Source organism: Corylus avellana, chromosome 2 (assembly GCF_965113065.1).
Source record: "Corylus avellana chromosome 2, dhCorAvel1.hap1.2, whole genome shotgun sequence".
Taxonomy (NCBI): Eukaryota; Viridiplantae; Streptophyta; class Magnoliopsida; order Fagales; family Betulaceae; genus Corylus; species Corylus avellana.
In genome coordinates this window covers 19,804,748-19,832,130 of record NC_142491.1, presented here as the reverse complement: position 1 = coordinate 19,832,130, position 27,383 = coordinate 19,804,748, and the positions used below count along the sequence as shown (strand labels likewise).

The following is a 27,383-nucleotide window of genomic DNA, read 5'->3' as shown; positions in this document are numbered from 1 at the left end:
AATCTCAAAAATTGAGATTCTACAATTAATAACAATTAGAGGAATCCTGATCCGTTGGTGGGCTACCTTAAATAAAAGGAATTATACAAAAAAAGGTACAGTACAGTAAAGTAAACAATCACTCTGCATGACAACTTCCTTTCCATATTGACAAACAATTCTTCCTTTTTCTCGTGTATATATATATAGGTTGCTCAACCTTAACTCTATCACCACAGCCTTAATCGATTAAGGAGAGATGGAAGAAACGCAAAGAGAGACAAAATGGTGCGAAGAAGAAGAGCAGGCGGAAGCGAGTATCTGGAAATATGCCTTTGGATTTACAGAAATGGCGGTAGTGAAGTGTGCTATTGAGCTTGGGATAGCCGATGTCATTGAAAGCCATGGAAGTCCCATGACACTATCCGAGTTGTCATCAGCTCTAGCATGCGCTCCTTCCCCCCTCTACCGCATAATGAGGTTCCTAATGCACTGGAGAATATTCAAAGAGGAACTCACCGCCCATGACTCACCAGGTTATGCACAAACGACTTTATCTCGCCGTTTGATGAGATATGGAGAGCATAGCATGGTTGCTTTTATTATGCTAAATAGCAGCCCAATAGCGACGGCATCATTGCACCGTCTCAGTGCCCGTGTTCTAGACAATGAGACTTCACCATTTGAGGTGGTTCATGGCGAAGATGCATGGAGCTTTTTCGAAGCAAATCTTGCTTAGAGCGAGCTTGTCAATGAAGCAATGGCTTCTGATGCCAGGGTGGCAGTGCCTGCAATAATTCACGGTTGTCCAGAGATATTTAATGGGCTTAACAGTCTGGTGGATGTGGGTGTGGGGGCAATGGAACGACTTTGCATATGTTGCTGAAGGCATTCCCATGGCTTCGAGGCATCCACTTTGATCTTCCTCATGTTGTCTCCAATGCGGAGGCGTTCCACGGAGTTGAACGTGTTGGGGGTGACATGTTTCAAAGTATTCCAAAGGCTGATGCGGCTTTCCTAATGGTAAGCACTATATGGTCCCATATTAGGAAATTAATCCTATTTTCCAAGACCCGTGAGATGCGAAAAATAAGAAGAATGCGGAATAACAAAGATAAGTAATCACACACGACACAAAGATTTAAGTGGTTCGGCTTAACAAGCCTACATCCACTGGTGGAGACGACCCGGAAAAAATCCACTATCAAAAGATGGATTACAAAAATAGTAGAAAGAAAATTACTCAGATCCTAAAGCCCCAATACACCAAAATCTCACTATCACACAAGAGAGATTATTCCTAAAATAGAATACAAAAGACAGATGTACAAACTCTTCTTTTGCTGGAACAGATGTCGGCTGATCTTATTTTCTTCTCTCACTCTGCAGCACCTTTTTCTTCTAATCACTTGTTTTTGGCTCCCCCAAAAACCACCAAGAAGAAAACACCCTTGCTGCCCTTGTACCTCCTTCTCTCAAATTCTCTCTTTTTTCTCCTCCCTTTGGTGCTTCACGTTTTTGGCACACACACAAATTCACCTTGTGCTTTGTTCCTTATATAGAAGCTTAACTCTCCTTTTACATGTTGGTCTAGGACTTCTACTATAAGTCAAACAAGGAGTCCAATTACACATAGGAGAAGGACTCCAAAACAAACTTGGACAAAAGTCTCCTAAACCCGAAAGGAGTAGAGAACTAGTGGGGCCCACGTGTGATGGGTGGCAAGTCACACCTAACAATCTCCACCTTGACTTGAATCCCATCAAGTCTACCAAAACGTGTCTCCTCCAGATGTCTCCGCCTCAGCCCTCAAGGGCAATCATACTTCACAAGTGTCCCTCAAGTCCAAGCGCCTCTTGAACTTGAGCATATGACCTGATTTAGACATAACACTATGCCTCCCTATCTGTCCCGTCGACCGTACAGCTTTATCCGATGACTCTTTCTTCTTGTAGACCCATTTGCACCCTTTAGCCTTCTTTCCCTTGGGTAATTCTACCGATTCCCAAGCTTTACCACTCCGTAGTGACTCCACCTCTTTCGGCATACCATCCTGAATAGACAACGGATCTCCACTACTAGCTTTTAGAGCAAAAGAAACCATATCCTCAAAGCCATACCTCTTTGTTGCTTTTCGATCACGTTTCTCTTTGCTTCTTGTTAAAGAATAAGACTTTTCTCGGTGCTGTAAGTCTCTTGAAGATTTTCTGTCATCGCATTCATCCGTGAGTGAACACTGTTCATCAAGCTCCATCTCCACGAATTGTTTCTCTTTCTAAACTGTACTTTCAGAAAGCTCATCTAAGTTAACAAACCCAGACTTCTTCGGTTCCTGCTCTGTAACTTCAGGTTCTGAACTTGACCTATCCTTGTACATAGCACACTCATTAAAAGTCACATTCCGACTTCTAATGATCTTCCGATTTTGATCATCCCAAAATCGATAACCGAAGGCCTTATCTCCATATCCAATGAAGAAACACTTACTAGATTTACCATCTAGTTTACTCATAGCATCAGACTCAACATGGACATACGAAGCACAACCAAAAACTTTCAAATGTGAAAGATTTACCTATTTTCCACTCCAGACTTCTTCCGGTAGTCTATGGCTCAGGGGAACGGAAGACCCCCTATTCATCAGATATGCAGCAGTGCTCACTGCATCAGCCCAGAAAGTCTTTGGTAACCCAGCATGCAACCTCATACTCCTAGCATGCTCATTGAGAGTCCTATTCATGCACTCAGCCACGCCATTCTGCTGCGGTGTTCCCGAGATAGTTTTCTCCATTTTAATCCCATTCACTGTGTAAAACTGTTTAAACCCCCTGTCTTCATATTCTCCTCCATTGTCTGATCTCAAACGCTTGAGCTTCAAGCCCGTTTCAGTCTCAACCATGGCCTTCCATTTCTTAAAAGTCTCAAATACATCAGATTTACTTTTCAAGAAATAAACCCATACCTTCTTACTTGAGTCATCAATAAATGTGATGTAATACCGCGAGCCTCCAAGAGATGCCACTGGTGCGGGACCCCATAAATCCGTGTGTACCAGCTCCAGCTTTTCAAGCTTAGGTGCTTTGCCAACTTCCGCGAAACTCACCTTCTTCTGCTTCCTTAGGATGCAACCTTCACACAAATCAGACTCAACTGACTTTAACCCCAGTAGTTTCCCTTTTGACATAAGTACCTTCATCTCTTTCTCACTCATATGCCTAAGCCTTAGGTGCCATAGTTTTGAGTCAGCATCCATATCTATAACAGCAACTGTATCCTTGCTGTTCGTCGTCATATAGAGAGTATCCGTCTTATGACCACGAGCCAAAATCCTAGCTCCCTTGCTGACCTTCCACTTTCCACCGTGGAAATGAATTGAATGCCCTTCCTCATCAAGCTGTCCCACTGAAATCAGATTCTTTTTCAGCTCCGGAACATGCTTGACCTTCTGTAGCTTCCATACCGAGTCACTGTGAACTCTAATGCGAACATCGCCTAGGCCCACAACATCCAGCGCTGTTCCGTCAGCCAAATACACCTTGCCGAAATCTCCACCAACATAGTTCACGAGAATTTCACGAATCGCTGTCGTATGAAAAGATACTCCTGAGTTTAAGACCCAAGAATCAAGGGGACTATCAACAGATAGAAGTAGGGCATCATATACTTCTTCTGTCACTACATTTGCATAATCATTCTCAGTCTCTTTCTGCAGTTCCCTGTAATTCTTCTTGTAGTGGCCAGTCTTGCCACAGTTCCAACACTCAGGTTGTTGGCCGAATCTGAATTTGCTTCTCCCTTTTCTGGAATTTGATCTGCCTTGACCAGAGTTTCTATCTTGTCCTCTGCCCCGAGTCTCAAGGTTTAAAGCAGCACCAGAACAAGAGGCTTCACCTGCATCTTTTCTGCGAACCTCTTCACTGAGAATCAAATCCCTGACGTCTTCATAGCTTAGTTTACTCTTTCCTAAAGAGTTACTCACAGCCATCCTCACTGCTTCCCAACTATTGGGCAAAGATGCCAAGACGATCAACGCGCGAACCTCATCATCAAAATTAATTTCCACCGAGGACAATTGATTTGTGATGGTGTTGAACTCATTGAGATGATGTGCCACCGAAGCTCCTTCCGCCATCTTTAGGTTGAACAATTTCTTCATCAGATGCACCTTGTTGTTAGCCGACGGCTTCTCATACGTGCTTGACAAAGCCGCCATTAGACCTGCTGCGATCTTCTCCTTTACAACGTTGTGTGCAACTGATTTTGACAGTGATAACCTGATAACTGCTAGGGCTTTACGATCAAGCAGAGCCCACTCGCTATCATCCATGTCGTCAGGTTGTTCTTCCAAAAGAGGTTGATGAAGATCCTTCCCATAAATAATATCTTCAATCTGTACCTTCCAATACCCAAAATCTTTGCCGTCGAATTTCTTGATTCCCATCTTTCCTTCTTCACTTGCCATCTCTCCCACTCGAACCAACAGCTCTGATACCAGTTGTTAGGAAATTAATCATATTTTCCAAGACCCGTGAGATGCGAAAAATAAGAAGAATACGGAATAACAAAGATAAGCAATCACATACGACATAAAGATTTAAGTGGTTCGGCTTAACAAGCCTACATCCACTGGCAGAGACGACTCGGAGACAATCCACTATCAAAAGATAGAGCACAAAAATAGTAGAAAGAAAATCACTCAAATCCCAAAGCCCCAATACACCCAAATCTCACTATCACACAAGAGAGATTATTCCTAAAATAGAATACAAAAGACAGATGTACAAACTCTTCTTTTGCTGGAACAGATGGCGGCTGATCTCTATTTTCTTCTCTCACTCTGCAGCACCTTTTTCTTCTAATCACTTGTTTTTGGCTCCCCCAAAAACTACCAAGAAGAAAACACCCTTGCTGCCCTTGTACCTCCTTCTCTCAAATTCTCTCTTTTTTCTCCTCCCTTTGGTGCTTCACGTTTTTGGCACACACACAAATTCACCTTGTGCTTTGTTCCTTATATAGAAGCTTAACTCTCATTTTACATGTTGGTCTAGGACTTCTACTATAAGTCAAATAAGGAGTCCAATTACACATAGGAGAAGTACTCCAAAACAAACTTGGACAAAAGTCTCCTAAACCCAAAAGGAGTAGAGAACTAGTGGGGCCCACGTGTGATGGGTGGCAAGTCACACCTAACATCCCACATCAACCGTAAGAAAATAAAAGACCTTTAAATTATATGTTATTTTTTATATGTATTGATCATATATGTATTGCTTAAATAAATAAATAACCTTTGTGAGAATTGCATGCACGTAGTGGATTCTGCATGACTGGGGAGACAAGGAGTGCATCCAAATCCTTAAGAAATGCAGAGAAGCAATTCCAGAGGAAAAGGGAAAGGTAATAATTGTTGAGGCTGTGATTGAAGAAGAAGGGAAAATGGACGAGCTAAGTGATGCGAGGTTGGCGTTGGACATGGCGATGATGCCTCATACAAATGCGGGCAAAGAAAGGACATTGAAGGAGTGGAAATTTCTTCTTGAAAAGGCTGGATTTACAAGATATACCGTGAAATCCATTCATGCTGTGCAATCTGTTATTGAGGCCTTTCCCTAGCTTAGTTATATATGTAGCATTTCACAAAGGCACGTACGTGGATGGATCACTAGTCCTAATTGAATTTTTTTTTTTTTTTTGTGTGTGTGTGTAATAACGGCTACTAGCCCACTACTACAAGTAGGGCCAGCTCAATTGATTAAGATGTTTGATTGCCTGGAAAATACAAACATATATATTTGATTAAGGCCATAATTAAGAATAGAGATCCCTATATGAAATATGATATATAATTAATGATATATTTGTTAATGTATTGATTAAATTTTGGGTTAAATACTCTTTTGCACTTTAGGGTTTAAACTCTTTATTTTTTTCTCTTACAGTTTCATTTTTATCACAGGAAGTACTTGTATTTTTCATAAAAACAGGGATGGTACTTCCGTTAAAATTCCGTCCAAAATTTAACGAAATGTCACGTCACATCATGAGCACCAATTAAATGTCGCAACGTGTCAAATAATTAATTTTTTAAAGAAAATATTTTTTAAAAAAATTAAAAAGATTAAAAAATTATACTTTTTCAAAAAATTAAAAAAAGGAAAAAAGAAAAAAATTTTGGGGGTGGCCCTAGCCACCCTTTGGCCATTTGGGGGATGGTTGGCCACCCCCATCTGGCCGGTTTGGGGGTGGCGAGCCACCCCCATGGCCGAAGCCACCCCAAGGAGGCAAAGGGGTGGCCGAAATCACCCTAGTGGGTTTGGGGGTGGTTCGGCCACCCCCTTTGCCTCGGCCACTCGATCCCATCTGGCTAGGGAAATTTTTCATCTTTTCTCTTTGAACCCAGATGAGTATATTAAGTTGGTAGAGAATAGGCCTTTTAATGACCAGAGATACTTTTTGGATGACCAGAAGCTGAAGAACTTGGGATGGTTTGAACGAACTTCATGGGAAGAGGGTCTAAAGAAGACCAAGGAGTGGTATGTCAACAATCCTGATTGGTGGGGTGATGTTTCCGGAGCACTTCTCCCACATCCAAGAATGCTAATGGTGCCTGGAATTGAAAGGAAGTTTGATGGGCCTGATGTTAGCAATTCTGCTTCTTCTTTGAAGTAAATAATCCTAATTAGAGCCGAACGGTTGTTCCAGCTCCAAAGAACAATCCCTCTACCCAGAAGCCAGCTTTGAAGTTCTTGATTTATGGTAGAAAAGGGCGTGGATCGGGGGGCTTCTTGGGAAAATTTGGGACAAGCAAGGGATAGTGGAAGGGGGTGGCCGAAAGGCCCGAAACCACCCCCAGGCCACCCCCATCCGGCCCTCGCCACCCCCCAAACCGGCCAGATGCCACCCCCCAAATGGCCAAAGGGGTGGTCCCAAATTGTTTTTTTTTTTTTGAAAAATTATAATTTTTTAATCTTTTTAATTTTTTTTAAAATATTTTCTTAAAAAAAAATTAATTATATGACACGTGGCGATATTTGATTGGTGCTGATGTGGCGTTCCGTTAAATTTTGGATAAAATTTTAACGGAGGTACCATCTTCGTCTTTATGAAAACCTCAGCTACCTCCAATGATAAAAATAAAACCTTAAAGGACAAAAAAATAAAAAATTTAAACCCTATGAGGTAAAAGAATATTTAACCCTTAATTTTTTTTGGATTAAGTGGTGATTTAACCAAGTAATAATTAATTGTTTTATACGTCAGTACGTTGGTTCAAATATGGTTGTTTGAGGGAATGCTTAGGAAATTAAACATTTACATTTAAACTACAAATTAACCAAGCAAGACAATTGATGCACCTTTCTTTTTAATTTAAGCATCGACGATTAATCTAGTATATAGATAATGTACATGTGTATGCACAAATTCCATTAAGCGTGGCATGGGTATTCAAATGTTTTGATGAATATAGAAAATGCATTTCCCACATCGACTAGAAGATAAAACCCGGAGCGGGACTATGCCTATATAACATGCTGTAACCAATGCATCTAACTCATGGAGCCACGCAGTGGGCACAGAGCGAACTATTCTTTCGCCTTTTACTAAAGATTACCGTGTGCTCGCTGCTCATGGTGGCATACACCAATTTTTAGAGGGGCTGATTTCAATATATTTCTGCCCCTATACAACTAGTTTAAGTTTTGATGTCGCTCCCTATTTATGTTATTGCCAACCAACGGATGAAGGCCAAAATATCCCAAAAAGACGTTAGATATGTGTCTGGAGAATGACAGAGTCCTCCTAACAATGGTCTTCTAATTGCTATGAATTCTCCTTTATAGGTCAAGTGCTCAGAAAAGGATTGTGAAAATGATTGTTTTTAAGTAAAACATTAAAAAAACTGAGTGTCCAAAAGCTTATATATACAATTACATTTAAAGAATATATATATGTGTGTTTTAGTCATCTTGGTTACATTTAAAGAATGTATAAGTGCTTCAGTCATCTTGGCTATGTAATTAATTAACACGTTGTTTCAGTCCTCATGAGTTTAGATTTCAAGAATTTAAAAACACACTTATAATTGTGCAATGTGAATGTTTCTATTCCTTTTTAGATTATCACATTCCGTCAATCATATATAGCATAGGATAGTAGATAAATTTTGTTACAGTACATTTGAATGACCCTCAAACACTACAAGCAATATAGTCATTAGCGACCAAACAAATAGCGGCGACCCTAAAAGTTGCCGCTAATGAGGGGTCATTAGTGGCGACCCATTCCATGTCGCCGCTAATGGTCAGTCATTAGCGGCGGCGACTCTCATGTCACCACTAATAGTAGCTGCTAATGATGAGTAAATAGCGGTCGCCGCTAATAACATGATCAAAAATTAAAAAAAAAAAATTAAAAACAATTAGCGGTGACAAATTCTTGAATAGCGACAACCCCCAAAGTCGCTGTTGATAAGGGGTCATTAGTGGCAACTATGAGGTCGCCACTAATGAGAAGAGAAAAATTAAAAAATTAAAAATTAAAAGCTAATTAGCGGCGACTAAATGTTGCCGCTATTCAGTCCTGAATAGTGGCGACCCCCAAAGTCGTCGCTGATGAGGGGTCATTAGCGGCGACTATATATGGGGTCGCCACTATTGAGAAGAGAAAAAAAAATAATAATAATAATAAATTAAAAGGTCAATAGCGGCGACGGAATGTCGCCGTTATTCTGTCCTGAATAGCGGAGACCCCAAATGTCGCCGCTAATGAGGGCTCATTAGCGGCGACTATGGGGTCGCCGCTATTGAGAAGAGAAAAAAAAAAAAATAATAAATTGTTGCACTAAAGGACTCAATTGATGGTAAGTAATTTCAATCCTATTGTCACTCACTTGTTGGTGGAAGTACTGTGAAATGTAGTGAGCGGGAGGCTTGCATGGAGTTATAAGGATGAGAAGAATGTGAATTGGAGTGTTTGGCTTTTGATTATAGTTGTTTGGTGATTTAAAAATAATGTCTTGCGAGAGTATATAACTATCAATATGCCAAACTTTCTATGATCTATCCCTTCTTATGGCAAGCATATGGTTGTCTTTTTATGCCAAACTACATGTCTGTTTCTATCAAAATATAGTTAACTTCTTTTCTTTTTCTTTTCTTGATTTTCTTAGTGTTTGTTTTTGATTGTGGTAATTAAGGCTGAGTGTTTTTTTTTTTTTTTTTTTTTGGGTTAAAATTAAGTTATATATGAATAAGAGCCACAGGTTGTTGCTGGAGTGGGTACTAATATTTGCTGTTGCTGGTAAATTAACTATGATAACTGCAAAGTTTTGTTGTAAAAATTCAAATTCAAATTCAAATTCAAGATGGATTTTTATTTTTCCTTTTGTTCTATTGAAATCAGATTTACATAGCATCTTTCTCTATTGGATTGGGATCAGTCCCTTGGTTGATCATGTCAGAGGTAACTTTCAACATTTCAAAGTGAATTTGTGCAAATCTTAGACAGCTTAGGACTCTATAGTGTTCCCATTTCTTCTTTTTTATCATCTTGGATACCAAAAAGAGAGCGAAGAAATCATTGGGTTTATATGTAACTTGTTCTCTCCCAGATTTGTCGAAAGCACTGCTACTCAATAGGCTAATTTTATTTGTTGAAAATTGGAAGGCTTTTTTACTTATTTAAGTGTAAAGTTTTCAATTTAAGCTATGGTTTGGGCTTGAATCTCCTCACTTTTGCAAATGAAAAACAGTGATGCAGGTTTTTTCTTGGATTCATAAATTTAATTCTCCTTGTTGCTCAGCTTGAAAGGGAAATAAAAGATATTATTTGTTAAATGCTATTGCATGAAGTTGATTATTACTACTACTTGTGCATATTTCTGATTCATTTTGGTTGGTGATGCTGCTCTGTACATTGCTCAATTAAATGAAATTACTTAAAACATTTTTATTTGGATGTGTGGACTATAATCACTATTCCATAGAAATTGATTTTTAAATGCAGAATTTTACTTGGGAATTTGAGCTCTAGAGTTATTAGAATATAGAATCCTACAACAACTTCTTGTTGAATTTGGTGATTGCTGTCTTATGGTTGAGATAAAACAATGCCCATACTTTTGGCCTAATCATAAGATTTTATAGTGTTGGGTTATTTTCTTTTGATCCCTAATTTTTTGCCCGATTGTTTCTTTTAATGGTTTGAGAGTGATAGTGTATTCTTCCTCGTGTCACTTAAGCTTGATCCTTTTGATTAGTGTGTTCCATGAACATTATTTTGATTTCCTATAATTTATATATAATAAAAGCTTTTTTTTTTTTTTTTTTTTTCATTTGCTCATATCATTTGATTTTTTTTTTAAAATTCTTTTTTTAAAAAAAAAAAAAAAATTCTCATATCATTAGCGCCATGTCGCCGCTATTGATCTTTTTAATTTTTTTTAAAATTTTTCTTGCTTCATTAGCAGCGACTCAAGGTCGCCACTAATGATAGCCCATTAGTGGCAACCAAGAAGTCGCCGCTAATGGCGACAATGGGCTATCATTAGCGGCAACCCATGGCCCATTTTAAACTATTTTGCGGCGACAAAAAAAGAAGGAAGAAAAAAGTCATTAGCAGCGAGAAAAAGTCACCACTAATGAAGGGTCATTAGTGGCGACCCTAATAGTCACCGCTATTTAGCATTAGTGGCCGATTACTTGCAGCCACTTAATAGCGGCTACTTATCGCCACTATTTGTAAATAGCGTCCACTTTTACCTCATTAGCGGCGACTTTGTGTCGCCGCTAATGACCATTTTTTTTTTTTTTTTTTTTTTGTAGTGAAATTAGGGATTTGATGAATATTAGATTAGCCTAATTTTAGGGATTTGATTATGATTTGATCATTTACATTTATGTGTAAGCTCTATAAATAGAGCATTATGTCATTCAATAAAAGCGTAATGTAGCCCTTATGGCTTTATCTGTGGACGTAGGTCATTGACCAAACTATGTAAAATCTTTTGTGTCTCTTTTATTTTAATTTCGCTGTTATTTTATTTTTCCTTTTGATTATGAATTTCTTCATGGTATCAAAGCCTACCACAGGATGAATGAGGTCCACACTACTTTCTCCGTGATAAGGACTAGAAAAAATACTAGCCTGCACGTACGTGAGGGAGGGTGTTGAGGAATAATCACACATTGCTTGTGGACAAGATCATGGGCATGTTTATAAGGAATGAACAACTCTATCTTATTAAATCGGTTTTATGAGATGAGTTAGGCCCACAATTTTCTTTAATTTTGGGCATGTTTATAGGAAATGCGCAACCCTCTCTTATTGAATCGGTTTTATGAGATGAGTTAGACCCACGATTTTCTTCATGGTATCAAAGCGAATTGGCTAACGCCAATTATTTGAGCTTAGATTTTAATTTTGTATTCCATATCTTCCTTTTCAATTGATTTCAAAAACCGTCATGCTTTTGATTTCCTTTTGAGTTTGTGAAAAAAAAAAAAAAGAAAAAGGAGAGAAAAGAAAAGAAAAGAAAAAGAAGAAGAAGAAGAAGGAGAAGGAGATTGTCGTCACTCGTCATTCAATTCAGAGCACCGCGTCGAGCCACACCCACGAAGTGCAGCGGTGTGACCACCCGGCGCCTTCACCACCTATGTGTGACTTCCAGCCATCCACAGCCTAGATTCGGCGGATCCTTCTCCTCCGATCGTCCATCGTCATTTCCTCTGACCATCCTTGGCCAATCGCAGGTAGCGTTTCTCCAGCCATCCACGGTCTAGCGCCGACGTCCGTCGTTCTTAGCGCTGTTCGCTGCCATCTGCAGCCACAAGAATCCACACAGCAATAGATCCGACATCCAAGCCTTGGAGCTCCGGTGCCTCTGCGAGGCCTAGACTCGTACAGTCTCATCCCTGTCCGTTCCACAACCAAACGTCCGGCGATCTGCAGCCACAACAAGCTAGAGTAGAAGGGTGCTGTGTGCTCTGTAAATTGGAAGAAGAAATTGAAGAGGAAGAAGGGTGTTTGGCAATAGGTTTACTTCTTATGAGTATATATTCCTATTCTGGTTTAGTAATAGGCTATTCTGGTTCAAGTTCCAATTTGGGTTCTAATTGGTTATGGGAATAAGGTATCCTTATCCTAGTTTATGTAATCGATAATAGGATATTATTGGAGAAAAAAAAAACAAAAATACAAAATTAAACAAAAAAAATCAAAATCAAAATAAATAAATAAAATTCAAAAGAGGCCAAGTTGCCCATCCATTGACCCATAGTTGGGGTACTTTTTCTTGGCTTTGTGTTATTGTTTAAAACCCAGGTCATTTTAGCCCAAAGTTGGCCCTTTTATTATTATTATTATTATTATTATTGGGTCTGTGGTATTGTTTAAAACCCAGGCCTAGCTTTTGTGGTATTGTTTAAAATACATTTTACCTCATGAACTATCTACTCATTTGCACTTTGACCTCCAATGTTTAAAAAGTGACACTTGAGTACCCCTAAATTTTCAAATTGTTGCAATTCGACCATTCTGACTTTTTTTTTTTTTTTCCTCCCAAAATGCCCCCATCCCAAGTTAAAAAAAAAAAAAATTAAAAATTAAAAATTAAAAATTAAGGGGTGTCAGGTCTGGGGTGGCTAGGCCCAACTGGGGTGGCTAGTCACCCCTTAATTTTTTTTTTTTTTTTTTTTTTTTTTTTTTAAAAAAAAAAAACTTGGGATGTGGGCATTTTGGGAAAAAAAGAGAGTTAGAATGGTCGAATTGCAACAATTTGAAAGTTTGAGGGGGGTTAAATGTCACTATTTAAACATTAGAGGTCAAAGTGCAAATGTGTGGATAGTTTAGGGGGGTAAAATGTATTTTCTCAAAAAAAAAAGAAAAAAAAAAGAAGGAAAAGTCAAACTACTCAAGGTATCAGGATCTTCCACCTTGAGTTTGAAGGAGGATGTTAGAATACATTTGAATGACTCGAAAATTAGGGATTTGATGAAGATTGATGAAGATTAGATTAACCTAATTTTAGGGATTTGATTATGATTTCATCATCATAAATTAGGGGATTTGATTTCAATTACATTTATGTGTAAGTTCTAAAAATAGAGCATTCTGTATTATAAACAATCATTCAATAAAAACGTAATGTAGTCCTTAAGGTTTTATCTGTGGGCGTAGGCCATTAACTGAACCACATAAAATCTTTTGTGTCTCTTTTATTTTAATTCTGCTACTATTTTATTTTTCCATTTGATGATGAATTTTTTCAGCTCACACGTGAGAGAGAGTGTTAAAGTATTGATTAAGTGATAAAATTTACCTATTTTTATAAGCTTAAGCTTTTGGAACAACCGGTAATTTATCTTGGTATCAGAGCCAAAGGTCCTACGATCGAACCTTGACTCCGTCAATTTTGGGCCTCACCTATTAAAATAGAGTTTTTACCTCTTTCTATCAGCTGGATAACTGCTTCTTGTTTATGCCTAGTGTTGAATATGAACTATTTCCATTTCCCACATCGACTACAACATAAAACCAAAAATGAGGACCCCTGCTAATAAAGGTATTGTACCCAAATGGATGCCACAATTAGCCGTGTGGTGAACTATTCTTTCGCCTTTTACTAAAGAATACCTTGAACTCGTCACCTTCTGTCTAACAAAATAAATGCTAAAGTTAATTAAACTTTAATTCCTCAATGAACTGGAAAGAGAAAATAAATTATCATTAACTTTAGCATTTATTTTATATGACAGTTGGCATATTGTGGATAGTTAAATTGAAATCATGACTAAGATTTAATAATAAGAGAATCTCAAATTAAAAAAAAAAAAAAAAAAAAAAAAAAACTGAGGGAATCCTGATCCAATTTTTGGAGGGGTTGATTTCGACCACATTACAAGTCCAGTTAAAGCTAGGGTGTGATTCAACGCTCATGATTTGGCCATCAAGCCATTAATCCACTGATCATCTTATTGGTAAAAAGGATTTTAGCATTGACCCAGTAAAAAAGAAGGACAAAAAAATTAAAATACCAATAATATTATCTAGTATTTAACATGGGGGACTGTGACTGTAATTACCATTAAAAAAAAAAATCATCCTTGACAAAATTAGTCTCAAGACTCTCAATGATTTACTTAATTTGTAATTAATTAGCATTTTGTGGTATCAAAATGAACTAAATTTATTTTTAGTTGTTCATGATCAAACAACTAATTAAGGATTGGTATGATGTTATGATTCTAAGTGACTCACATGGCCTAAATACAAAAATAAACCCTCCAATTGAAATACTAATAAGCTATATAATTAAATAAGTTAGACTATTTTTCAAATGCTTGCATATTGCTTTTAGAATTTTTTGACAATACCCCTAACAGTTGCTTTTACAAAAATATATAAGTTGATTTTTTTAATATTTCATATTTATACAAAAATAGTATATTATTATTTTAAAATTAGAAAGCCTCATTATAAATTTTTGGCTTAGACCTAGCTCAACTTTCACTTAGCTATGGCTTTGGTTAATCGAGTAATTCAAACCCTAACAAGTTGGTTGAAGCATGGCACTGATGACGGGCGTTAAGTGCTGACCTTGGTGGCTTGTGGGAATGGCGAAGAGGTGAAAATAGTGTATGATCGATTCACGTGTTTTTACTTTTTACATAGTGATCGAATATTAATCCGGGTAAAAATAATTCCGATGTAGTAAATAAACATATATAGAGCGACGCACGTGTTTTACATGGTTAATCAAGTAATATTTAATTCAAACCCCGACAAGAACACGTATCGATGATGGGCGACCGTGGTCCCTTGCGAGACGAGGTGAAACAAGTTCCCATGCAAATTATGCAATCACGTGTTTAATTTACGTGATCGCATAATTTGCATGTGATACTGTGATAGCCAACAACAAGTGAAAATGCCACGGCTCTAGTTTCGAGGGTCCTGAAACTTCTGTTGGACAAAGATAGACGACAATCGAATACAAAAGATGCAAAAAACCAACAACCGTCGACTTAGAGGACCGGTCTTTACTGGTGCGCCATCTTAAATACAGTACAGTACAGTCTAGCAGTACAATCTTGAAAGAATATATCACTGTGCATGACAGCTTCCTTTCCCTATTGAGCATGCAAACAATTCTTTCTTTTCTAGTATATATATAGGTTGCTCAACGTTAAGTCTATCACCACAGCCTTAATCGATTAATCGATTGCTCAAGAGAGAAAGATAGAGAGAGCGAGAGAGATGGAAGAAAAACACAGAGAGACAAAATGGTGCGAAGAAAAAGAACAGGCGGAAGCGAGTATCTGGAAATACGTTTTCGGATTCACAGAAATGGCGGTAGTGAAATGTGCCATTGAGCTTGGGATAGCTGATGTCATTGAAAGCCATGAAAGTCCCATGACACTATCCGAGTTATCATCAGCTCTAGCATGCGCTTCGTCTCCCCTTTACCGCATAATGAGGTTTTTAATGCACCGGGGAATATTCAAAGAGGAACTCATGGCCCATGGCTCCCCAGGTTATGCACAAACGGCTCTATCTCGTCGTTTGATGAGATATGGAGAGCATAGCATGGCTGCTTTCATTATGCTAAACAGCAGCCCAATGGTGACAACATCATTGCATTGTCTCAGTGCCCGTGTTTTAGCCAATGAGACTTCACCATTTGAGGTGGCTCATGGCGAAGATGCATGGAGCTTTTTGGAAGCAAATCCTGCTCAGAGCCAACTCGTCAATGAAGCAATGGCTTCTGATGCCAGGGTGGTCGTGCCTGCAATAATTCACAATTGTTCGGAGGTATTTGATGGGCTTGGCAGTCTGGTGGATGTGGGCGGGGGCAATGGAACGACTTTGCAGATGTTGGTGAAGGCATTCCCATGGCTTCGAGGCATCCACTTTGATCTTCCTCATGTTGTCTCCAATGCGGCGGCGTTCCACGGAGTTGAACGTGTTGGGGGTGACATGTTTCAAAGTGTTCCAAAGGCCGATGCGGCTTTCCTAATGGTAAGTACTATGGGCCCACACCGACCGTAAGAAAATAAAAGACCTTTAAATTATGCCTTTTTTTTATTTTTATAAATTATATGTATTGCTTAAATAAATAAATAACCTTTGTGAATTGCATGCGCGTAGTGGATTCTGCATGACTGGGGTGACAAGGAGTGCATCCAAATCCTTAAGAAATGCAGAGAAGCAATTTCAGAGGAGAAAGGAAAGGTAATAATTGTTGAGGCTGTGATTGAAGAAGAAGGGAAAATGGACGAGCTAAGTGATGCGAGGTTGGCGCTGGACATGGCGATGATGGCTCATACAGACGCGGGAAAGGAAAGGACATTGAAGGAGTGGGAATTTCTTCTTGAAAAGGCTGGATTTGCAAGATATACCGTGAAATCCATTCATGCTGTGCAATCTGTTATTGAGGCATTTCCCTAGCTTAGTTATATATGTAGCATTTCACAAAGGCACGTGGATGCAATCTGTTATTGAGGCCTTTTTTCTTTCTTTCTTACTTTTGTGTAATAATATGTCTTGCTACTACTACTAGAAGTAGGGCCAGCTCAATTGATCATTAAGATGTTTGATTGCCTATAAAATAATAACATATTCGATTAAGGCCTTAAGAAAATCATACGGTTTTTCCGGATCCTTCTTTCTTGATAATTAAGCATGACTTCCACTAGTGATGACAATTTCTAAATTGTCTCTATCAAATGTCAACAACCACTACCAAAAGGTCACTAATAGAGTGGTGCACGACGTGCTAATAGCGACGTGGTTGACACGTAAAAAATTGAAAAGTCACTAATGGTAATTAGTGACGTCTGGAATTGACCACACATCACTAAATGGTGACATATTAAATTCCACACATCACCACCTAAAGGTGACATGTCAAGATTGGCAATGTCACCAAAATTGGTGACGTTAGAACAGTAAAAAAAAATGTCATTAAAGTGGTTTTTTTTTTTTTTTTTTCCCCGAATTTTATTTTATTTTATTTTTTCAGTTTGTTCAGATCTTTATTTATTTTTAATTTAATTTTTGATTTTTTGATATCTTCTTTTTTTTCTTCTTCTTCCTCGTATCGTCATTTTTTTCTCTCCCTCTTCTTCAAAATGGCACGTCACCAAAAATGATGATGTGTTACTGTTCACAATAGCCATGGTGACACATGAACAGTAAAAAAGGTCATTAAATTTTTTTTCCCAAAATTTTTTTATTTATTTTTTTTTCAGATTTTTTTTTTTCTTCCTCAGATCTTCATTTTTTTCTGTCCCTCATATCTTTCTTTCCTCTTTTGTTTCAGTGTGAACTGAAAGACAAGGAGAAAGAAGGAATTTGGGAGAAGAAAGCTGAAAGGAGAAGGAGAAAAGAAAGAAAAGAAGAGAGAAGCTAAAGTAGGCCGTGTCGGCAGGTGAGGAGGAAAAAAAAAAAAAAAATAGAAGGAGGTGGAGGATCAGGATCTACTGAAATTTCAGATTTAGGCCATCCATTTTTCATCCAATGGCTATTGTTTTGCCACAAGTCCCACTATTATTAAAAAAAATAAAATAATACACATTTATTAGTTTATTAGTAGTGGGACACGTAGCAGAACAATGACCCTTAGATAAAAAATGGATGGCAAAAATCTGAAATTTCAGAAATTGAAATTTACCTAAGAATTTCAGTGGATCCAGATCCTCAAAGTTATATAAGTTTAAAATATTAGTTTTTAAAATTTTTAAATTCAAAACATGAAATTAGTGACGTCGGAATAGTAGCATGTCACTAATTAGTGATGTGCCACTGTTTACACGTCACTAATTACTTATATAAGTTTAAAATATTTAAAATAATAGTTTTTAAAATTTTAAATTCAGAATTTGTAACTAGTGACTTGTGAACAGTAACACATCACTAATTAAAATTAATTTTTTTTTCCTCCACTTTCCTTTAAACAAGAAAGATAATTAAAAAAAAAAAAAATTAACATTCAATTAGTGACGTGTGAACATTCACGCGCCACTAATCACCAATTAAATTTTAATTTGAAACTTGTTTCCCCCTTTCTTTTAAAAAGAATTATTTATTTATTTATTTTAATAGTGACTTGTGAACTTTCACACGTCACTAATTGAATTTTAATTTCTTTTTTCCTCTTTCCTTTAAAGAAGAAAGAAAAAATGAAAAATAAAATTCAATTAGTGACATGTGGATATTAACATGTCACTAGTTTTGTTTATTTTTTATTTTTTATTTTTTAGTGACATTTTACTCTTTGCACGTCACTAATTAATTATTATTCTTTATTTTTTTCACCTAGCTCTTTCCTTTAAACAAGAAAGAAAGAAAAAATAAAATAAAATAAAATAACATTCAATTAGTGACTTTTGACCATTCACACGTCACTAATCACTAATTAAATTTTAATTTGAAACTTGTTTCCCTAAAGAAAGAAAAAATTAACAAAAAAAAAAAAAAAAATAGTGACGTGTGAACATTCAAACATCATTAATTGAATTTTAATTTGTTTTGTCCTCTTTCCTTTAAAGAAGAAAGAAAAAATGAAAAATAAAAAAATAAATAAAATTCAATTAGTGACATGTTAATATTGACATGTCACTATTATTATTATTATTATTATTATTATTATTATTTTTTAGTGACGTTTTACTCTTGTCACATCACCATTTGGTGATGTTTTGAACACCAAGGTACTAGCTTTTTTGGGTCGTAACTAAGAGTCATGATTCATAGCACGCCTGGCGTGCTTCAACAGTGAAGCACGCTTGGCTAAATTTTTTTTTTTTTTTTCAAAAAAATTAAAATAATAAAATAATAATAATAAAAAAATCACGGCCGGCATGCTTCACTGTTGAAGCACGCCGGGCGTGCTCAATATCTTTACCCCGTAACTAAATATTCCCAACCCCCTATAGTAATTAGGGCTTTGGTAGACGATATTAATGAGTCATAACAATTTAATTTTTTAAATTTGTTTTTCTTAAAAAATATGGTTTACTAGTTGAGGGGTTGGCGACTTGGTGTGATGCGTTCAAATCCCAACAAGGCTGGCCACCCCTGGGTTATTATTAAGTTAAATTTCAGAAGAAAATATTCAATTTTTAAGGGAGACAAAATAAAATTCAGTGTTGTAAACTATTGGGATATTTACAGAACGGTTTGGTGATTTTAAAGGTCTTAAGGAATGATTATAATTTGACTATTAATTATATGCAATATTGTGTATGCAAAAGAAATATGATATTGAACTATGTAAGGTACGTATACTTTAGGGACTAAAAGAGAGTTATAAGTACATATTTACTGTCCTTTTTTCTCCTCTCTCCCGTATTGATTAGGAAAAATAAAAAAATAAAAAAAAAATACAAATTTACTGACAACACTTACAAATTTTACATATTACCAAAGCCTTATTTTAACCTTTTGCCTTAAACCGATTTTCATTGAACTATATAGCGTTGTTCAATTAAGTAATTCGAACCTCAATATGGACATGTACATTTTTTTATTTTTTGAGCAAAAAATGGTAGGCTAGGAAGATGAATTGTACGTGATTATACCTGAGCGTGACTATAATAACATCTACCTGCTGGAGCCGCAAAAAAATTGGATAGACTATGAGAACTACAAGCGTTCTCTCAAGTCCAACTGAATTATAGCCTAATTAATTTAGTCCTATCAAAGTATTAATAAAAATCTAAAACCATTAATACTAATTAAGCATCTGTTAAAAATTATTTATTACAAAGATTCAAACCCAACCTAACTACTTCAAAATTTCTTTCAACACCGTACCTTTAAATTTGGTATGGACATGTAACTTGGAGTGGTTGACGCTTGGCAGTATGCCAGTACTGATCATGGGCGCGCGTTGGGTGCTGACTGCCGACACCGGGGGGGGGGGGGGTGGGGGTTGCTGGGGTGTTGTGTGTCTTTTGGGGATGGGCGAAGAGGTGTCAGCATGTGATGTTTTCAACTTTGAAAATAGTCTATGATTCACGTGTTTTTATAGCGAGGCACGTGTTTTACCTGATTGCAAGTGAACATGCTTGCACAGTTGCACAGCTCTACTTTCGAGGGTCCTGTAACACCTCTACAATCTTGAAACAATTATATTGATCAACAAAGATTCATTTGTTCTCTGACCGGTCTTTATTGGTGGACTAATGTAGTCCCACGTAGGACCCAACCTATTTCTGTCAATTTATGGTGGACTCCTATCATGGACTATCTTCAATAAAAGGAAATTAAAACAAAAATTATAGCAGTACAATCTTGAAAGAATTATTGTGCATGATGACAGCTTCATCTCTTATTGCGAAAACAATTCTCTTTCTCGTATATATATATATAGATTGATCAACCTCAAGTGTATCACCTCAGCCTTAAGCGATTAATAGATTGCTCAAGAGACGAAAGAGAGAGAGAGAGAGAGAGAGAGAGAGTTGGTGGGGGTTGATACTTGTAGTGTCATTGTTCTTTAGTTTTTACTAAAGAGAATTCTGTAGTTGTTTGTTTGTTATCCAAAAAGAGAGAGAGAGAGAGAGATGGAAGAAACACAAAGAGAGACAAAATGGTGCGAAGAAGAAGAACTGGCAGAAGTGAGTATTTGGAAATACGTCTTCGGATTCACAGAAATGGCGGTAGTGAAGTGTGCCATTGAGCTTGGGATAGCCGATGTTATTGAAAGCCATGGAAGTCCCATGACACTATCCGAGTTGTCATTAGCTCTAGCATGTACTTCATCTCCCCTTTACCGCATAATGAGGTTTCTAATGCACCGGGGAATATTCAAAGAGGAACTCACCGCCCATGGCTCCCCAGGTTATGCACAAACGATCCTGTCTCGCCGTTTGATGAGATATGGAGAGCACAGCATGGCTGCTTTCATTATGCTAAATAGTAGCCCAATGGTGATGTCATCATTGCACTGTCTCAGTGCTCGTATTCTAGCCAATGAGACTTCACCATTTGAGGTGGCTCATGGCAAAGATGCATGGAGCTTTTTAGAAGCAAATCCTGCTCAAAGCCAACTCGTCAATGAAGCAATGGCTTCTGATGCCAAGATGACCGTGCCTGCAATAATTCACGATTGTCCAGAGGTATTTGATGGGCTTGGCAGTTTGGTCGATGTGGGTGGGGGCAATGGAACGACTTTGCAGATGTTGGTGAAGGCATTCCCATGGCTTCGAGGCATCCACTTTGATCTTCCTCATGTTGTCTCTAATGCGGCAGAGTTCGATGGTGTTGAACGTGTTGGGGGTGACATGTTTCAAAGTGTTCCAAAGGCCGATGCGGCTTTCCTAATGGTAAGTGCTATGGTCCCACACCGACTGTAAGAAAATAAAAGACCTTTAATTATACGTATTTTTTTTTTATATAAATTATATGTATTGATCATATATGTATTGCTTAATTAAATAAATAAATAACCTTTGTGAATTACATGCGCGCAGTGGATTCTGCATGATTGGGGTGACAAGGAGTGCGTTCAAATCCTTAAGAAATGCAGAGAAGCAATTTCAGAGGAGAAAGGAAAGGTAATAATTGTTGAGGCTGTGATTGAAGAAGAAGGGAAAATGGACGAGCTAAGTGATGCGAGGTTGGCGCTGGACATGGCGATGATGGCTCATACAAATGCCGGCAAAGAAAGGACATTGAAGGAATGGAAATTTCTTCTTGAAAAGGCTGGATTTACAAGATATACAGTGAAATCCATTCATGCTGTGCAATCTGTTATTGAGGCCTTTCCTTAGTTTAGTTATGTTGCATTTCCCGAAGGCACGTGGATGGATCTCTTGTCCTAATTGGAATTTTTTTTTCTTTCTTTCTTTTGTGGAATAATGGCTACTACTGCAAGTAGGGCCAACTCAATTGATTAAGATGTTTGATTGCATAGATCGAAAGTAATAACATATTTGATTAAGGCCTTAAGAAATAGAGATCCCTATGAAATACGATATATTTGTTAATGTATTGATTAAATCTTTTGGATTAAGATTTAAGTGGTGATTTAACTAAGTAATTAATTGTTTTATAGGTCAGTAGTTCAAATATGGTTGTTTGAAGGAATGCTTAGGAAATTAAACATTTACATTTAAACTACAAATTAACCAAGCAAGACAATTGATGCACCTTTCTTTTTAATTTAAGCATCGTGATTCTAGTATATAGATAATGTTTCTATGCACAAATTCCATTAAGCGCGGCATGGGTATTCAAATGTTTTGATGAATATAGAAGATACAATTCCCACATCTACTAGAAGATAAAACGCGGAGTGGGACTATGCCTATATAATATGTTGTAAACTATTCATCTAACTCATAGAGCCTCGCAGTGAGCACAGAGCGAACTATTCTTTCGCCTTTTACTAAAGAATACCGTGTGCTCGCTGCTCATAGTGGCATACACCAATTTTTAAAGGGGCTGATCAATATATTTCTGCCCCTATACAAGTAGTTTAATTTTGGATGTGGCTCTCTCTCTCTCTCTCTATATTTTATATTGTGAAAGAAAGTTTTTATTTTAGGTTAATTAATAATATTATATGAAATATTTTATGATTTTTAAAATGGTATGCAAACAAACAGCAAAAAATAAATATATAAATCCATTGAAAACTAATAATTTAATGTTGCACGAATTTACACACTTGGCTTTTCATTGTGCGTTGATTCTATCTTGAATAACAGGCTCCTCTCCTTGTGTGAATGTATCAAAAATAGATAATAGGACAGAAAGTTTGAAGTAAATTTTTTTCGACCTACTATAATAAGTATGAAGTATCATATTTCACATGTTTTTTTAACATTTTTAACAATTACTTATTATCATTTTACTAATCTAGGAACCCAAATATTGATTTTTGGAAAATGGTCCTCTTTATTTCAATGAAATTGTGAATATCCCGTTAGTGTATTTTAGATGGGTAAAATTGACCAAAAAATTAAAAAGACAATTTAACCCTTCTAAAAAACACTAACTGGATTCTCTCCATTTTATTTGAAATGAAGTCACTACAAAATATCATTTTTTTTCCTGACCAGAGTTTTCTGACGTGTCATGTGTCTGACACGTCAAAAAACTTTTTTGACGTGCCGTTTCTGATGACTTGTGTTGAAGGTGAAAAACATAGGAGTTAGTAAATTTTTTTTACTGACGTACTACTGTTTGACACGTTAAAATTTACTGACGTGTCAAAATTGAGACGTCAGTAAATTTTTTAAAAATTATTAAAAAATAATAATTTTTCTTTTTTTAAATTTTTTTTGGAATTTTTTTTTTTCAATTAAAAAATATATATTTTTTAAAATTTTTTTCACCAATTTGTCGTTTCTCCAGTCCTCTCCCTCTCTTCTTTTCTCCATTTTCAAAAACTCAAATCCAAAAAATCTTCAAAAAATCAAAAACCCAAATAAAAAAATCAACCTGAAAAATCAAAAACCCAAAAAATCTTCAAAAACCCAAAAAATCTTCTTATCTTCTCCTTTTTTTTTTTTCTTCTTCTTCTTCTGCTTTTCTTCTGCTGCCGTGCAGAGAGATTGAAAGAAAAGAGGGAGTTAGCCATGCAGAGAGAAGAGGGAGATTGAGAAAGGGAAAGAAGATCTGGAAAGAAAAGAAAATCTGAAAAGAATAAATAATAAAAGAGGGAAAGAAGAGGGAAAAAATTGAATGTCCAGCTCATTTTTTTAGTGGTGTGTTAGCATTTTACCACGTCAGAAATTTGTGACGTGGTAAACTAGCACGTTAGAAATTTCTGACGTGCTAGTTTACCACGTCAGAAATTTCTGACGTGTTAAAAAACCACGTCAGAAAAATATTTACTGACATGGCATTTTTTGCTATGTCAATAATGAGTGACGTGGCTAGCTTGGAGAAAATTTGTGTCCAAAATAATATATTTTCTGGTGCAATGGTTAATGATTAAAGCATTTTAACCCTGTGCATCGATATATATATATATATATATATATATATATATATATATATATATATATTATTATTATTATTATATGCCCCATATAGTATACAAGTGTTTTTTTTTTAACATATTAGTTTGGAAGAAATTTTTAATAAACTAACTTTTAAAAGTATATGTGAACACATGATTTTTAATAGTTTGTACTTTTCACATGTTTTTTTAATAGCTTAAATGATATATGTTGCTTTAGTGGTTGATAGGAGCTTGTATCTACAAACTAGTTTATAGAAAATTTGTGTATAGAAGTTTCGGTTCGGTCTCGGCGGGTCCTAGCTGGGTTCTGACGGTAGTTCGATAAAGTCTTGGCAGGTTCCGACGATATCTCGGCTAGGCCTGTCGATTTGTGAATAAGATGTTCAAATTCGAAAAATAGTTTATGGTTTTCAAAAATGAAAACCATTTTACATAAATTAAAGAAACTTTTTCGGTCAAACCGAAAATATTTTTGGTTGACTATTATTTTCTGACACACCGAACACTCGAAAATACAAAAATAATTTTTCAAAACTTATTTTACACCGAAACAGAGCCCGAGAGAAATTGAATGAAAACGAAAATTGTGTGATCTTTATGACCTTCTTCTCTACTTATAGAATGCAATATAACTCTTTGCCATTTGCCAAAAATTATATTGTTTCTCTTTTATAACTTTCACAGAACTCATTACACACCTACAAATACAATTTCCTTACATGATCAAAATCTGCCAAATAACCAACAATTACAAACGCCACAGCTCCTCGGGACCCTTCGAAGTTGTTGGCTTATTTGACAGATTTATTGGATGCGACGCTTCCTTTTATATTGAGAATTTGGGTATCTCTGTCGGCCAAATACTTAATATATTTATGCAACAGGACCTTCGAATCTCTCTGTCAATTATCATCATTTGGGGGTTTTGGTAATCAATATCTGACAAAGGAATCTGACAAAGGATCTATGTGGTGGGCAGCTAAATCCACTAAATCTAAAAAGCCACACTACTCACGTCTGTGGTATTAGCTAAAAGCATTCAATATTTCAATGGAAACCTTTTGAAATCACTTATATAAATTAAGTAATAAGTAAAAAATTAATATAAGACTTTTGAGACACATACAATTACAACATCGTCACATGGACCAATCCAATATGAATCTTAATTAACCTTTTAAAATGTTAAAGAGAACACATAATTGAAAATAACTTTAGCATAAAACTTTAAGCTAATGGATTACGGTCCACTTAGGTATATTAAATACTTTTTTTATTTTTTTTATTTTAAGAAGAATGCTAGGCTTATAAACACATTTTACAAAAAAAAAAAATTATAAACTGATGTAGCACAACATGATTGGATATAAGATAAATTCAAATTTTGAAAAATCCAATCATATTATGCCAGATCAATTTATAAAAGTTTCTTTTATAAAATGTGTTTGTAAGCTTAGTATTTTCCTTTTCTTAAAGTGGTATACAACACTCACAATAGTCCATTCCCTGCATTCATTAGTTGTCTTTATTATATATATATAGAAAGCAACTTCAGTCGAGGGCCAGTCTTTGGCTGAATTATCATAAAAGTTAAATGAGAAAAGAAAAGAAGAAGAAAAAAAAAATTACAAGTGATATCGTGAAAGAATCTCTGTGATAGTGATAGCTTCGCTTCCTAATGCGCGGCAACTATTCATTCTTGTATATATGAAGCTCTGACCTGAAATGCAAGGCTAAAATAGCTAGATTTCTTAAACTGATCAGAGATGGAAGAAACACAAAGAGAAGCAACATGGCAAGAGGAAGAGGAACAAGCGGAAGTGGCTATCTGGAAATACGCATTCGGGTTCACTGAAATGGCGGTAGTGAAGTGTGCTATTGAACTTGGGATAGCCGATGCCATTGAAAGCCATGGAAACCCGATGGCATTATCCAAGTTGTCGTCAGCTCTAGCATGCGCTCCATCCCCCCTCTACCGCATCATGAGGTTTCTAATGCACCGCGGAATATTCAGAGAGGAACTCACCACCGCCCATGGCTCCCCAGGTTATGCACAAACGGCTCTGTCACGCCGTTTGATGAGACATGGAGAACGTAGCATGGTGGCTTTGATTTTACTAGAAAGTAGCCCAGTGATGCTGGCACCATGGCACAGTCTGAGCGCCCGTGTTCTAGCCAATGAGACTTCGCCATTTGATGCGACTCATGGCGAAGATATATGGAGCTATGCTGCAGAGAATCCCGCTCACAGCCAGCTTATCAATGAGGCAATGGCTTGTGATGCTAGGTTGGCGGTGCCTGCCATGATTCACGATTGCCCAGAAGTATTTGATGGGCTTGGCAGTTTGGTGGATGTGGGTGGGGGCAACGGAACCACTTTGCAAACGTTGGTGAAGGCATTCCCATGGCTTCGAGGCATCAACTTTGATCTTCCTCATGTTGTCTCGGTTGCGACAGAGTCCATCGGAGTTGAACATGTCGGGGGTGACATGTTTTTAAGTGTTCCAAAGGCTGATGCTGTTTTCCTAAAGGTAAATTAGTATATGATCATTTAAGTGATAATTAGGAAGCCCAAAAGAAGAAGGCATGTTTGGGTAATGAATTAATTAATTTGGCTTGTGATCAATTGCAGTCGGTTCTCCATGATTGGGGAGACAAGGAATGCATCCAAATCCTTAAGAAATGCAGAGAAGCCATTCCAGAGGATAAAGGGAAGGTAATAATTGTTGAAGCAGTGATTGAAGAAGCAGAAACGGACAAGCTAACTGATGTGAGGCTGGCTCTAGACATGATCATGATGGCCCATACTAATACTGGCAAAGAGAGGACCTTCAAGGAGTGGGGATTTGTTCTTGGCAAGGCTGGATTTTGTCGATACACAGTGAAACCCATTCGTGCTGTGCAATCTGTCATTGAGGCTTTTCCGTAATATATATATATATATATATATATATATATATATATATATATATATATATAGTGCATGGATTTCTAGTCCTATATAATATAAGTTTGTAATTTTCTTTCTGTAACGTTGTACAAGACAGGTTGTTTGATGTAGCTTGCTTCGCTTTGAGTGCAATTTAAGATTATGGTTTCCTCTAGAAGCAAAAACCTCTCTTCTCTCTCCTGTCTCAAACGCAGCCGACTAAGCTTGAGGAGAAGAGACCTGGTTTCCCTCCTCCACCCACCCCCTTCTCATGGTTTTTGTTCCCTTTCTTCATGAGTTTCTCCTTTCGTGAGACAACTCTTTATTCTCTGGAGTTTTCTAGAGAACTATTTATTGACAAGAAACAGCAGCCGCAATGGATCTCTCGCTTCCTCTTTACCATGGATCACCTCCTTCATCGCTTCACCGGCCAGATCTGTGTTGGCTTAAAGAATGGCTTTTTCTAAGTCAGATCTACTTCTTTCCATTAGCCCCTGC

General features: G+C 36.9%; 3 protein-coding genes, 2 non-coding genes and 1 pseudogene across 5 annotated transcripts; all 6 read left to right on the top strand.

Annotated features, from left to right (window-relative positions):
- The first annotated feature begins 238 nt into the window (after positions 1-238).
- Positions 239-5,592, top strand: LOC132167847 (acetylserotonin O-methyltransferase-like; annotated as a pseudogene).
- A 1,945-nt stretch (positions 5,593-7,537) lies between these two features.
- Positions 7,538-7,655, top strand: LOC132168273 (U5 spliceosomal RNA). The gene has a single exon (XR_009438793.2). It is a non-coding gene; the product is annotated as a U5 spliceosomal RNA (small nuclear RNA).
- Positions 7,656-15,195: 7,540 nt separating this feature from the next.
- Positions 15,196-16,603, top strand: LOC132167408 (acetylserotonin O-methyltransferase). The gene is made up of 2 exons (XM_059578376.2): positions 15,196-15,996; positions 16,126-16,603. The coding sequence occupies exons 1-2, from the start codon at positions 15,235-15,237 to the stop codon at positions 16,423-16,425; spliced, it is 1,062 nt and encodes a 353-aa protein (XP_059434359.2). The 5' UTR covers positions 15,196-15,234; the 3' UTR covers positions 16,426-16,603.
- Positions 16,604-20,399: 3,796 nt separating this feature from the next.
- On the top strand, positions 20,400-21,931 carry LOC132167544 (acetylserotonin O-methyltransferase-like). Its single transcript, XM_059578548.2, has 2 exons — positions 20,400-21,308; positions 21,456-21,931. Exons 1-2 carry the CDS (start codon positions 20,547-20,549, stop codon positions 21,753-21,755), a joined length of 1,062 nt encoding a protein of 353 aa, XP_059434531.2. The 5' UTR covers positions 20,400-20,546; the 3' UTR covers positions 21,756-21,931.
- Positions 21,932-22,329: 398 nt separating this feature from the next.
- LOC132168274 (U5 spliceosomal RNA) lies at positions 22,330-22,445 on the top strand. The gene has a single exon (XR_009438794.1). It is a non-coding gene; the product is annotated as a U5 spliceosomal RNA (small nuclear RNA).
- A 3,277-nt stretch (positions 22,446-25,722) lies between these two features.
- On the top strand, positions 25,723-26,885 carry LOC132167931 (acetylserotonin O-methyltransferase-like). The gene is made up of 2 exons (XM_059578978.2): positions 25,723-26,487; positions 26,589-26,885. Exons 1-2 carry the CDS (start codon positions 25,723-25,725, stop codon positions 26,883-26,885), a joined length of 1,062 nt encoding a protein of 353 aa, XP_059434961.2.
- The last annotated feature ends 498 nt before the right edge of the window (positions 26,886-27,383 follow it).

What these genes read in the sequence shown, in the direction of transcription:
- LOC132167408 (XM_059578376.2), top strand. Translation starts at nt 15,235, where the DNA reads ATGGAAGAAAAACACAGAGAGACAAAATGGTGCGAAGAAAAAGAACAG. An exon ending in CCGATGCGGCTTTCCTAATG is followed by an intron (nt 15,997 to 16,125) that starts GTAAGTACTATG and finishes GCATGCGCGTAG; the next exon opens with TGGATTCTGCATGACTGGGG.
- LOC132167544 (XM_059578548.2), top strand. Translation starts at nt 20,547, where the DNA reads ATGGAAGAAACACAAAGAGAGACAAAATGGTGCGAAGAAGAAGAACTG. An exon ending in CCGATGCGGCTTTCCTAATG is followed by an intron (nt 21,309 to 21,455) that starts GTAAGTGCTATG and finishes ACATGCGCGCAG; the next exon opens with TGGATTCTGCATGATTGGGG.
- LOC132167931 (XM_059578978.2), top strand. Translation starts at nt 25,723, where the DNA reads ATGGAAGAAACACAAAGAGAAGCAACATGGCAAGAGGAAGAGGAACAA. An exon ending in CTGATGCTGTTTTCCTAAAG is followed by an intron (nt 26,488 to 26,588) that starts GTAAATTAGTAT and finishes GATCAATTGCAG; the next exon opens with TCGGTTCTCCATGATTGGGG.